Source organism: Artemia sp. Qi Xiang Cuo, chromosome 13 (assembly GCF_049724085.1).
Source record: "Artemia sp. Qi Xiang Cuo chromosome 13, ASM4972408v1, whole genome shotgun sequence".
In the NCBI taxonomy this organism is placed as follows: Eukaryota; Metazoa; Arthropoda; class Branchiopoda; order Anostraca; family Artemiidae; genus Artemia; species Artemia sp. Qi Xiang Cuo.
The window spans coordinates 71,626,260-71,638,519 of record NC_142806.1 but is presented as its reverse complement, the minus strand read 5'-3'; the positions used below and the strand labels follow the sequence as shown (position 1 = coordinate 71,638,519).

Here is a 12,260-nt window from a genome sequence, read left to right as displayed (position 1 = left end):
TAGTCCAGTAAAAGTACGATTTGACCGGGACAAAATTGCAACAAAAGTTTTTTTTGCACCAAAATGTTCAGAAGAAATCGCTGAACAACATATCCAAAATCCACTAAAATCGCCCGCCGGGAAAACCTTCTGAGGCTGCTTAAAGAGGGTGAAAGGGGACAAAAAAATAGGTTTTTCCATTTTTGACATTTATGAAGCTTTTTTTACACTCAAATATTTAGAAAAAATCGTTGAACAACATATCCGAAATCTGCTAAAATCGCTCGTCGGAAAAATCTTCTACGGCTGCTTAAAGGGGGTGGAAGGGACAAAAATTTTTTTTTTCTTTTTTGGCCATTAGGAAGCTTTTTTTACACTAAAATGTTCAGAAAAAATTGCTGAACAACATATCCAAAATCCGCGAAAATCGCCTCCTGGAAAACCTTCTGGAGCTGCTTAAAGGGGGTGAATTTTTTTTTCTATTTTTATATTTCTGTACGTTCGGGGACCCGACTCTGGTATAAATCAACTCGCTGAAACCGAAAATTATGTTAGTTTTATTGTAACACGTCTGTAACTTATATTAAAATATAAATAAGATTTTATCAACTACATCGCAAAAATAAAGGAAATAGCTTTTCTTACGAAGTGTTTGAAAGATCAGATCAATGGATGCCTGCAGTGCTTCAAACAGCAACACAGGAAAATCTCGAACGGCAATTTAAAGGAGCAGAGAAGTACCCCACTCTTTGTCGGTTCGCTAATCGTTGGAAACCTGGTTATCCGATGAGAATCAACCGGGTGAACCCCAGACTGCACAAAAAGCAAAAGAAACTCATAGAAACTTGAAAAATTATTCTTATTATCGGCTTCTTTTACAGTTGGAAAACAAAAACATTAACACGTCTATATATAAATCACAGTTTTGATAATCATCATATTTAGATCCCATAATATTGAGAATCATCATTTCATTAATGAGCACTACAAAAGAGCACAACCACTGTTATTGCAAAACACTAAAATTCTTCTTCTCTAGAGATGCTGGTTCAGAGTTAATACAACTTGTTTCCGTACACTCTCCACAAGCAAGTGTGGATGGAACGCCATTCTTACGGCAAGTGCATCTGGCCGTATTGCAACCTGATTTTCATTTGCAGCGGATAATTTGAAGAAGACTTTTGGGAGCTGGTTTCTTCTCCGTCATTACTGGGATGTAACTATCAGCAGAGAGTCGTCATCTCCAGTTCTCCGGTTTCGTCGCAGCAGCCTCGCTTTTCCATTCCATTACCTGCAAATACACGCGAAAAGAATGGAACTTCGTAGCTGAGGGTGTGGGAGGCATCCGATCAGGGCAGACAAATGCAGAAGAGGAAGCGATCTTGGCCAGGAACAGACGATGTCTCAAGGACACGAGAGTTTCTTCTGGCTTTCCTTTATAAATTCTCAAAAGAGCTTGTTCACCAGCTACAATGAGCTCGTCTTTTGTAGCCTTCGAGTCCCTAAAGACCACCGTAGCTAAGCGCTGGAACAGAAGCCCTTGATCTACATGAACCGGTTCACCATCGATGTTAACAGCTGATTTGGATGCCATTGTAACAGCCTTGTCTTTCTTCCTGAACGAAAATGAATCAGCTGCCTTCCCAGTCATGTCGTCTAGAATTTGGGCTGCAACTTCTTTCGGGGTGTCCACATCTACATTAGCTGATGCAGTTACGCCGGTAAGGATGTTGAGGAGCCCTCCGTGAATCAGGGTTCGCAAAAAGTCTAAGACCGCCTGCGTGTCATCAGTATCTCTCTTCATCCCCCACTGGAACGTTTCGACGTGTTGATGACTTGTTGAGTAACTCAGGCTAGTCAGACCTTGCATTGAGGCATTTACTCCAGCACAGATCGGCATCGAAAACGCCCATATCAGACGCTGAGTTTGTGTGATCCCCCGTCCACGAGTTAGTCCATCTGTTGTCTTCAAACTGCGCATTAGAGCTTGCTCAATGACTAGATCCGGTGACAATCCAGCCCAGAACTGATCGTTTCTTCTTATAACAAACTGACCGATCTGATCTTTCTGTAAAACTTTGGAAGAAAAGCTACCTCCTATGTTTGAGCAATGGAGTTATTAAAATCTCATTTTTTTGTATTTTAATATAAGTTAGAGAAGTGTTACAATAAAAGTGATATCATTTCTGGTTTCAGCGAGTTGATTTATACCAGAATCGAGTCTCCAAACGTACCGAAGTAACAAAAATCGAAAAAAGGATTTTTCACCCCATTTAAGCAGCCCCAGAAGGTTTTTCCTGCGGCGATTTTAGCGGATTTTGGATATGTTCTCCAGTGATTTTTTCTGAACATTTTAGTGTAAAAAAAAAGCTTCCTAAATGTCAAAAATGAAAAAACCTATTTTTTCGCCCCCTTCCACCCCCTTTAAGCAGCCCCAGAAGGTTTTCTCGGTGGGCGATTTTAGCTGATTTTGGATATATTGTCCAGGGATTTTTTCTGAACATTTTAGAGTAAAAAAGGCTTCCTAAATGTCAAAAATGAAAAAACCTATTTTTTCGCCCCCTTCCACCCCCTTTAAGCAGCCACAGAAGGTTTTCCCGGAGGGCGGTTTTAGTGGATTTTGGATTTGTGGTTCATCGATTTTTTCTGAACGTTTTGGTGTAAAAAAAACTTTTGTTGCAATTTTGTCCGGGTCGACCCACTTTTCTCCGTACTTTTACTGGACTAAATCTACCAAGCATATAACTCCCACAAATCAGCATCAATAAATGAATGAAACCCAAAACAAACAGAAATTAAAATAAATAACAGAGTCAAAGTCAAAACAAGGAGAAATTAATAATAGTGGGGTTCTAAACCCCTATGCTTTCTAAAACCCAGAATAAAATTTGCACTTTAATAAAAAAAATTGTTTTAAATGTTTTCATTTTATAATTTTAACAAATCAAAAATTAATTAATATTTTAAGGAATGAATATCAGCATATGTATTTCAAACTGACAATGCACACTATTTTTCAGTAAATTCATTTGAATTTTTTTCAGTAAAGTACAAATTATATTCTGGCTCTTAGAAAGCATAGTGGTTTTGAACCCTGCTCATATTAATTTCTGCTTGTTTTGAATTTGACTCTGTTATTTATTTTAATTTTTGTTTGTTTTGGGTTTCATTCATTTATTGATACTGATTAGTGGTAGTTGTATGTTTCGTAGATTATTTGATTACATTTTTGTTCATTTTGGGTTTAATGAAATTCTTTACTTTTTTTGAAAAACTTATTTTGTGGAAAGTTTTTTTTAATTAATACCATACAAGGAAAGGACCCTCGCTAAAGCTTTTCTATCAGCTTAATCAAACGCTTACACGCAATCTATAAAATTGAGGGTAAAGGTATTTGATGACTCAGGCACTTCCCAATTATTAATCTAAGAGTGAAAATTCGTTCGACGCATCCTCTGCCCTTCCTAAAACCACACTGTTCTTCTCTTAAAACTTTATTTGCTGCATCTCCAAGTTTAAAAACTATCATCATACTAAGTAATTTACTTTTTACAGAAACCAGTCCAATGCCTCCATAATTACCACACTCGTTCTTATCACATATCGTATGGAGGGGTTTAATACAAGTTTTCCTAAAATCGCTGGGTATTTCCCCTCTTTGAAAAATTCATATTCACAATCTTCAAAAGCTTATCTCTAACCTCACAACCACATTATTTAAAGAAACGCATTTGCCACATCCTTTTAGTACTGTCACTAATTTTTCCTCATAAAATAATTCTTCCTTCACGTCCAAAGTGTCACACACTTTTTCACTCGGTTCTATATCATTTCTTGTAACTTTTCATTTTCCTCTATATCTTTTCCTGTAACTCTACCACGGTTTAGCCCATTTTCAAAATGTTCTGCCCATATATCTTTCTCTTTCCTTATCACTAGTTGCAAACCCGTTCCTATCTTTAACTGGAACAAGTCCAGATTGTTGTTCCCTGTCGGTTTATTAACGTGCCAGTACAATATTTTATTATTATGCCATCTAGCTGCATCTTCCAGATCCTCGGCAATTTTATCCATGACCTCCACTTCATGCCTCCTTAATTCACGTTTTAATGCCTTCTCCACTTTCTCTACATTCCTCTTATTTCAATCGACCCATTACTAAAATAATTCTTTTGCAGCCCCCTCCTCATCTCTATTAAACATAAAGCATTTTCACTTATATTCCTAGCTGCGTTTCAAACTTTCTTCCCTATGACACCATCGGCAACTTCACATAACTATTTTACTGAAATTATTCGATCCTACTTCTACATCGTCAAGTTTTTAACTCTCAGGTTTAGTATTCAACTATTCGTTGAAAGCTTCTCTTAAATTCTTATCCTGGAGTCTACCAACGTCATAACTTCCCGGAAGGTAGCTATCCTTCCGAAATTTCAGCTTTAAATTAACCCTAGACACTACTAGATGGTGATTCTTACTTTTAACATCAATAACAACACTCCCACACACAGGGGCGTCCCGAGAGGGGGTGGGGAGGGGTGCGCCGCCTCCCCCCAACATATTTGGAATTCGGTATTCGGCAATTTGGAATTCGGCCGAAGTTTTGCAAAATCGGCCGAAATTTAGCAAAATTCTTGATTTCTGCAGAAAATTCGGCGTAAATCAGGTTGCAATTCGGTAAAATTTACGAAGATCGCCCCCCCCCCCAATAAAATGAGCCTCAGGACACCCCTGCCCACACATCTTAGTATCTTGTATCGATCCTGTCACTCTTTGTTTTACAACAACATAATCAATAAGGTCAGCTGTCTTACCATCGTGTGAATACCATGCTAACTTAGGGACCGTTTTATGACCAAATACTGTTTTATTTATAACTAGATTGTTGTACCTGCTGAATTGAGCAGTCTGTAACCATTGCAACTTTCTTTTTCTACGCCAAATTTACCTAGGCCAGAATACCATGTATTTTATTTTCCGCCAACCTGAGCATTAAAATCCCCTAATTAAAAATACCATATTTCTACCTGGGACCTTGTTGATTTGTTCCTGTATCTGTAAGTAAAATTTACCCGAGTCACTACTATCTCTTATCAGTCGGTTCTTCAGGGGCATATACTTCTATGACAGATACCCTGCACTTTTTAGTAATAAAATGAGCGACTAGCATTCTATTATAAATACCTTCCCAACCCATACAAAACTTCGCAGCTTCCTTATCCATTATGAGCCCTACTACCTGCCTATATACCCCATCCTTCCTCCTTGAGTAAATAAATTCCATATCACCTAATTTCATATTTCCGGCCCCTGGGATATGAGTTTCTGAAACTTCTAAGAAGTACAGTTCAAAGCGACTGAATTGTAAGTCAATATTCATTTTTTAACGTCGTAACATTCCATGTTGCAATTTTCATATTCTTTAAATCAATAAAATTATTATGGCTTCAAGAAAAGCTTGTCCCAGAACTAGTGCAGGACGGGGACTAACATATCTTCTTAAATCTACACGAAGCGCTTAAGCCGGCTTAGAACCGGACAGCAAGAAATCTTCGGAACCTCCAGTTGAATGGGGAATCTGCAATCCTGAATCCATCTTGTCGCAATATAGTTTTCCACACTTGGCGATGCTCTTCTATCAACAAGACTCGATAGCTTGTACAGACGATCTCAAGCCTATTACCTCCGACTCATTAAACAGTCATGCCTACAAATATTATGCTACCATGGGGAGGCAACGCATAGTAGATGACTTAGCTAGGAAGAGGTTTTTCAGCCCAAAAACGCCCACCAAAACAAAACAAACCCAGAAGAATTATGCATTCATCAGAATACAGGTTGTCAAAAGGGCGTATCAGTAATATCTCAGGAACGGTTGACCGTATTAAGTTGAAACTGTCAGGACTACTGCTTTTACTACTACTACGCTGTTGCTGCTACTAATACTACTGCTACTACTATTGAATTGAATCAAGAGAATTTAAGTACATCCTGGTTGTCCAAATGGAATAGATGCAGTATCTCAGGCACTGAATAGGGGATTAAGTTGAAACTTTCAGGGAAGGTTGAGGGGTATGTTAAACTAAATGAAAACGCTCTATGGGTGTACAGGTTGTCTTAAGGGTGTATTAGCAATATCTCAGGAACGGCTAAGGGCATTAAGCTACTACTATTTAATGAAATCAAAAGGGTTTAAGTGAATCCAGATTTTCAAAATGGCATGAATAAAATATTTCAGGAGCTGAACAGGGTATTGAGTATTGCTTTTCAGGGGAAGTTGAGGAGGGTGTAAAACTAAATCAAAAGATACTATATTTATCCAGATTGTCAAAAATATGTATTTGCAGTATCCTAGGAGCAGCCAAGGGTTTTCCATTGGAACTTTTAAAAGATATTGTTAGGACGTTACACTAAATCAAAAAGACCATCTAAGGTTGTCTTAAGGTCGTATTTGTGATATCTCATGAACGGATAAAAGTAAATTAGAACTTTCAGGGCATATTGAAGGGATGTTTAACTGAATTAGATCCTTAAAAGGGCATATCTGCAACATCTCTGGAATGGCAGCGACTACTTGTGACTGTGAATACTTGCAACGGCATCTCAATCTGACTGCAGCAACTACTTATGTCCGGAATGAATTACGACTGCAACTACTTCCGACTATGACGGTGACTACTTGACACAGCGACTGCGATGTGGCTGCTTATGACTGCGGCAATTTGGATTATATCTAGAAATGAAAGCCGATCTAAAAATGAACGGGGACTGCACAAAAGGTTTTGAATAAAATTGCTGACGCAGTAATGGGAGATATATAATAATTACTGGAGATCCGAGAAATTGCAGATGGAAGCCCTGTTGGGATTTACTCTTCTAAAGGGTCACTTAGATTGGTCATTGCACTGCATTGTCAATATATGACCCATAATATTCTAATTTTAAAAGCAATAATTTGCTTTACCTTGCAGGTGGAGGCTTGAAAAAGAAGAAAAAATACAAGGTAAGTAAATTTAATGTTCATATCTTCAAAAACTTTTATGTGTCAGGTTTGTATATATATATATATATATATATATATATATATATATATATATATATATATATATGTATATGTATATATATATATATATATATATATATATATATATATATATATATATATATATATATATATATATATATATATATATATATATATATATATATATATTACATATATTTATATCTTCAAACAGGCAACTGTGTATGCATTTATTTATTTATGGATAATTTTTTTCTTGGAAACGGCTCCATAGTTTTTATGTTTTTTTGTTGTTGTTTTTTTTTTATATTGGCACCCTGGGATTTTCCGGCCTGAAAAAAAAAACGATCTAGCAAGGTCACAAGTTTAATTAAATTTGTTTAGAGTCTCAGTTTTGGAAAAAAAAAATTATATTATTAAGGTATTTATGAGTATATTTCAATAGCATAAATTACATTGTCCCCCTCCCCCCAATGAGTGGTCGTGTCGTTGTTAGTATCTATGGCGCATGCAAAATTACAAAAAAGTGACAAATGACTCTGAACAGCTGAAGAAAAAGGCATGGAACAAGAAACAACAAAAATCACATAGAATTGCAAACTAAAATGTTGCACAACAAAATTTGCGATTAGAAGACAAAGCAAAATTACATGGAATGAAGGAACGTGTGAGTTTAGCATGTGTGAGTCTCTGAATGGTAAACACGAAAGAGGGATTGAATTTAGTATCTATGACACGTGCAAAATTACACCAGATCCGGACAGCTAAGGCAAAAGGCATGGAAAAAAGTCTGAGGTATTGATGAAAGAAAAAGAAGCGCAACAAGATATGTGGATGGAAGATATGTGACAACAAGCATCACAACGAATCCTAAATTAAAATAACGGACAAAGAAATCTGCGGTTAAAGTATACACGGTGGGGATAATCACATCGAATCGTAAATGAAATCTACAGTTAGAAGAGAAACAGCAGTGAGAATCACACCAATTCCCAAGAGAAAACAAATCCTATAAATTGGATGATTCTTTTATGCATTAACAGGAAGGAGTTTGATGCATTAACAGTAAGAACTTGAAACTAAAGAATAACGCGATAATTATTGCATAATTAGAGGATCAAACATATACAAGCCTGCTCCGTTCAGGTCTGTATCCAGGGTTTTTTCGGGGGGGGGGGGCTAAAAAAGTTTGTTTTTGGGGTTGGGGGTACGAAAGTTTATTTTTCGGGGCGAGGGGGACAAAAAACTTTAAAAGACGCATCAAAAATTTTTTATTTTTGTAACGTTTTTACGAGTCGGACAAAAAATTTTCCTGGCAGGAATAAGCCTAGAACCCATCAAAGGTACCCTAAATTGGATGTTTGTTCTTTTTTTTATGTTTCTATGAGATCATCCAAATTGACGTAAATGACATTGATAATAAAAGTACTCCATAAAGGGTTACGACTTTCCACAGAATGATGAAAAAGCTGAAAAACTGCACGTTTTATGGAAAATGCACAATTCTAGAATTTTATTCAGCAATTGAAATGTATTTCATTTAGATATTTAATGAGGAAAATTCAGATTTCATTTCACAAAGTAAATTCAGTTTTTTTGGCCATTTTCGCTTGAATATTCATCATTTCTTCTGCGTCGCGAAAAGTGCCTCTGTTATTGTTTAAATTTGCAAGTTCAATCAGCCGAGTCTCTGCCATAGAGTTTTTAAGGTATTTTCTCTATGGAGAGAAACTCTTTTCAGCCCTGCTAATTGCAATCGGCAACATAAAGAAAATCTTTAAAAGTACATGGATACTAGAGAAAAAGCTACTGTCACAAGCATTTGGTGTGTCTACTGCATTTTTTGCTAAAGTTACATTCTCTGGACCGGGTTCCGTGAGTCTCATTCATCTGTAATCTTGAAGCTGTCTATGGCTTTCATAAAGCTGAATAACTTTCATAAAGCTGAACAAGTTTTATAAAACTTTTCAAACAGTTCGTGGCGAGCACAGTTCATATATAATCCAGTATGATCATTCTCTATCTCACCCATTATAAAAACCCGGACCGGGGTGCGAGTGCTCCGGAGAACGTTTTTACAGATAAAAACAGCAGCTAAGTAAAATGCGGAGTATTTCTATGTTGTCTGCATACTTCATTTTCAAAAAAAGGCAATTTAAGAACATGGATTTATACTAACCTGAAGTCCAGCGTATTCAGAAATAAGTGGGAGGAGCATATTTTTCGCAACGAGAACGAAGACCAAAAATTATCTGCAATAAGCTTACTGGTATATTCTGTCTACTGTGGTGGCGAGGAACTGTAAGTAAGGAAGACCCGGCTCAAGAGTAACCGGAACTCTAAAAAACGGAATTTTGTTACCAATAGATACATGAAAGAATCGGATTTTTATGCTGACTTTAAATATATAAGTTTCATCAAGTTTAGTCTTACCCATCAAAAGTTACGAGCCTGAGAAAATTTGCCTTATTTTCGAAAAAGGGGGAAACATCCCCTAAAAATCATAGAATCTTAAGGAAAATCTTACCATCAGATTCAATGTATCAGAGAACCCTACTGTAGAGGTTTGAAGCTCCTATCTGCAAAAATGTAGAATTTTTTTTTTGCCAAAAGGAAGATCACGGATGCGTGTTTATTTGTTGTTTTTTTTTGTTTGTTTTTTTCAGGGATGATCGTATCGATCCAGTGGTCCTGGAATGTCGTGAGAGGGCTCATTCAAACGGAAATTAAAAGTTCAAGTGCCCTTTTTAAGTTACCAAAAAAATTGGAGGCCAACTAGGCCCTCTTCCACGCTCATTTTTTCCCAAAGTCACCAGATCAAAATGTTAAGATAGTCATTTTGTATAGCATAGTCAAAATGTCTATTAGTAGTGTCTTTGAAGATGACTTAATCCCCAAAAATCCATTGGGAAAATGATGCAGGTTATTAACATTACCTATTCTTAACATATAGTTTTGGTTGTTTGTAAGGTTTTAGCCGTTTTCAGGGGGATTTTTTTCTGGTGGGGGTTGGAGGGTTCGGGGGGAGAGGGTTACATGGGATGATTTTTACATGGAGTACTTTTACATGGGAGAAGAGAATTTTCTCTGAAGGGGGCGTCGGTTTTCCCAACATTATTTAAAAAACGATCAGAAATTAAATAATTTTTTTTTCAACTGAAAGTAAGGAACAACATTAAAACCTGAAACGAGCAGAAGTTATTACGTATATGAGGGGGTTCGCCCCCTCGTCATTACCTCGCTCTTTACGCTGAAGGATTCTTAGTAAATTCAAAAGAGCTATTTAATCTACTTAAACGACCTTTGGGATTCAGGGATCATTCTTAAAGAATTGGAACAAAATTCGAACTTTAGCGTAAAGAGCGAGGTATTGACAAGGGGGCGAACCCCTCATATACGCAATAATGTCTGTTCATTTTAGCTTTTAATATTTCCCCTTACTTTCAGTTGAAAAAACTTGTTTTTTTATTTAATACAATCTTAGGGAGAATGGAGTTTACCAAAGGCTCCCCATACTGCAAAGTATATATTTATGTGTTGTGTAAACCTATTTGGGAGTGTATGCTAGGTAATATTTGGTAAAAGATTTGGTAAAAAATTAATAAAGGATCTTAAGAGAATAAAACCGATTAAAACTGAGAGATTAAAACTGAATAAAACCGTATTTATTTGACGGGAAGACAAGCAACATGGCTTACAATCAATTGGCTTTGAAAGGGGGAATTTAATTGATTTTATTTACCATGATGATAGAAATCGGAGGAATTATTTTGGGAGTTGGGGCAATGGATTCTAGGAAAGGCCTTAGCCCTCTATTCCCCCCATGACTGAGTCAAGAGTTTTCAATACCATTAATAAATTAAAAAGAAACGTTGAATGTTTCTATTTCTTCAGCGTTGAACATTTCAAAATATCTATTATTAATCAAATATGTAGTTTGAAGCAATAAATTTATCTGCATTAATCTTGCGAAAAAAAATTTGAAAACAGATGAGTAAATTTACCAAACTACCAAATTTTCTGTAAAATTGAGTGTATAATTTTTTTAGCTTCGGCCCCCAACCCCCTCCAGTAATCTTTTGATATTTTTTTCATTATGCCACTTGACACTGGGATCGAGTTTATAATATATATATATATATATATATATATATATATATATATATATATATATATATATATACGTATTTGTAGTCTTTTTTTAGTGCGCAGAATCACCCAGCCCCCTGAGTTGAGGCTGTGCTAACATATTATAAATATAATTGCAAGCAGAATCATTTCTTAGGAATCAAATTTACCAACAACTTTGTGTCTCTTTTCAGGGTTGATGGTCTTTTCTAAGATTTACAATTATTGTTTTGGTCACGGGTTTTCTCAATGGATATTGACACCCATACAAAACATTGTCACCTTTTCCCCATATAACGTCACTTTTCCCCACCCTCCACAAAGTCTAGTGGGAGGCAAAAGAAAGTCTACAGGGGTGAGTGCTCCTCCCCCAGACAAATCGCCCAGACCACTAACATTATTAATTCATAATTAAGTTATTAACTGTTATGACCACTAGTGGTTTTAAATTGAATACTTGTTGGGTCAACGGTTTTTTTCTGGGGGGGGGGGGTATTTTATTTAAGATTTACAATTGATTATGTTTTTTTTTCAGAGAGAACCACCAGTGTTGATACCCATGCAGAACCTATCCTCTCATACAGTACCTGACAAAGTCGAATCCTTGAAACTCTGTATTGAAGGTAACTCCAGTAAACCCCTCACAAATGGTGTCAACAGTAATGGCAGAGATTCCAACCCTAATCTAGTCAGCTCTAGTTCTCCTAGTACTAAGCCAACTTTCGGTAATAAGTCGAGTGAAGAACTTATGGAAGAACTAATGGGTGAAACAGTTGTTGCATCTGCTCCTACATTATCTGGAGTAAGTGTTTTTCTTCTGTTTTTTTTTCTGTTTTTCTGTTTGTTTGTTATTTTTTTCAAATTCTAGTTCTTTTAAATTTGCTATTAGTTATTCAATTAGCCATCTAGTCAATTTTGTATCTTTGAAGTCAAAACATTAGGGAAACAGTTAAAGTGCCAAAGATAAGAAAAAGAAACCTTTTATGCTTTCTGGGCCCATCTTAGATCTGTTGTAAGCCCTAAAAAAGGGAAAAGATAGCAGTATTTCTAAGAGCAAAACCGTTAAGAAATAAGAATTCTATGTAGTAACACTGTTTGAACTCCCTAAAATGTGTCATTCAGGCCCTAA

General features: G+C 36.3%; 1 protein-coding gene across 1 annotated transcript in view; it reads left to right on the top strand.

The window, feature by feature from the left end:
* LOC148945622 (bromodomain-containing protein 3-like) overlaps positions 1–12,260 on the top strand; it is a 193,430-nt gene that overhangs the window by 161,679 nt on the left and 19,491 nt on the right. Inside the window, exons 14-15 of the mRNA XM_089098755.1 lie at positions 6,951–6,982; positions 11,667–11,933. Of these exons, the coding sequence (XP_088954881.1) occupies positions 6,951–6,982; positions 11,667–11,933 (299 nt within the window). The remainder of the gene's footprint in view (positions 1–6,950; positions 6,983–11,666; positions 11,934–12,260) is intronic.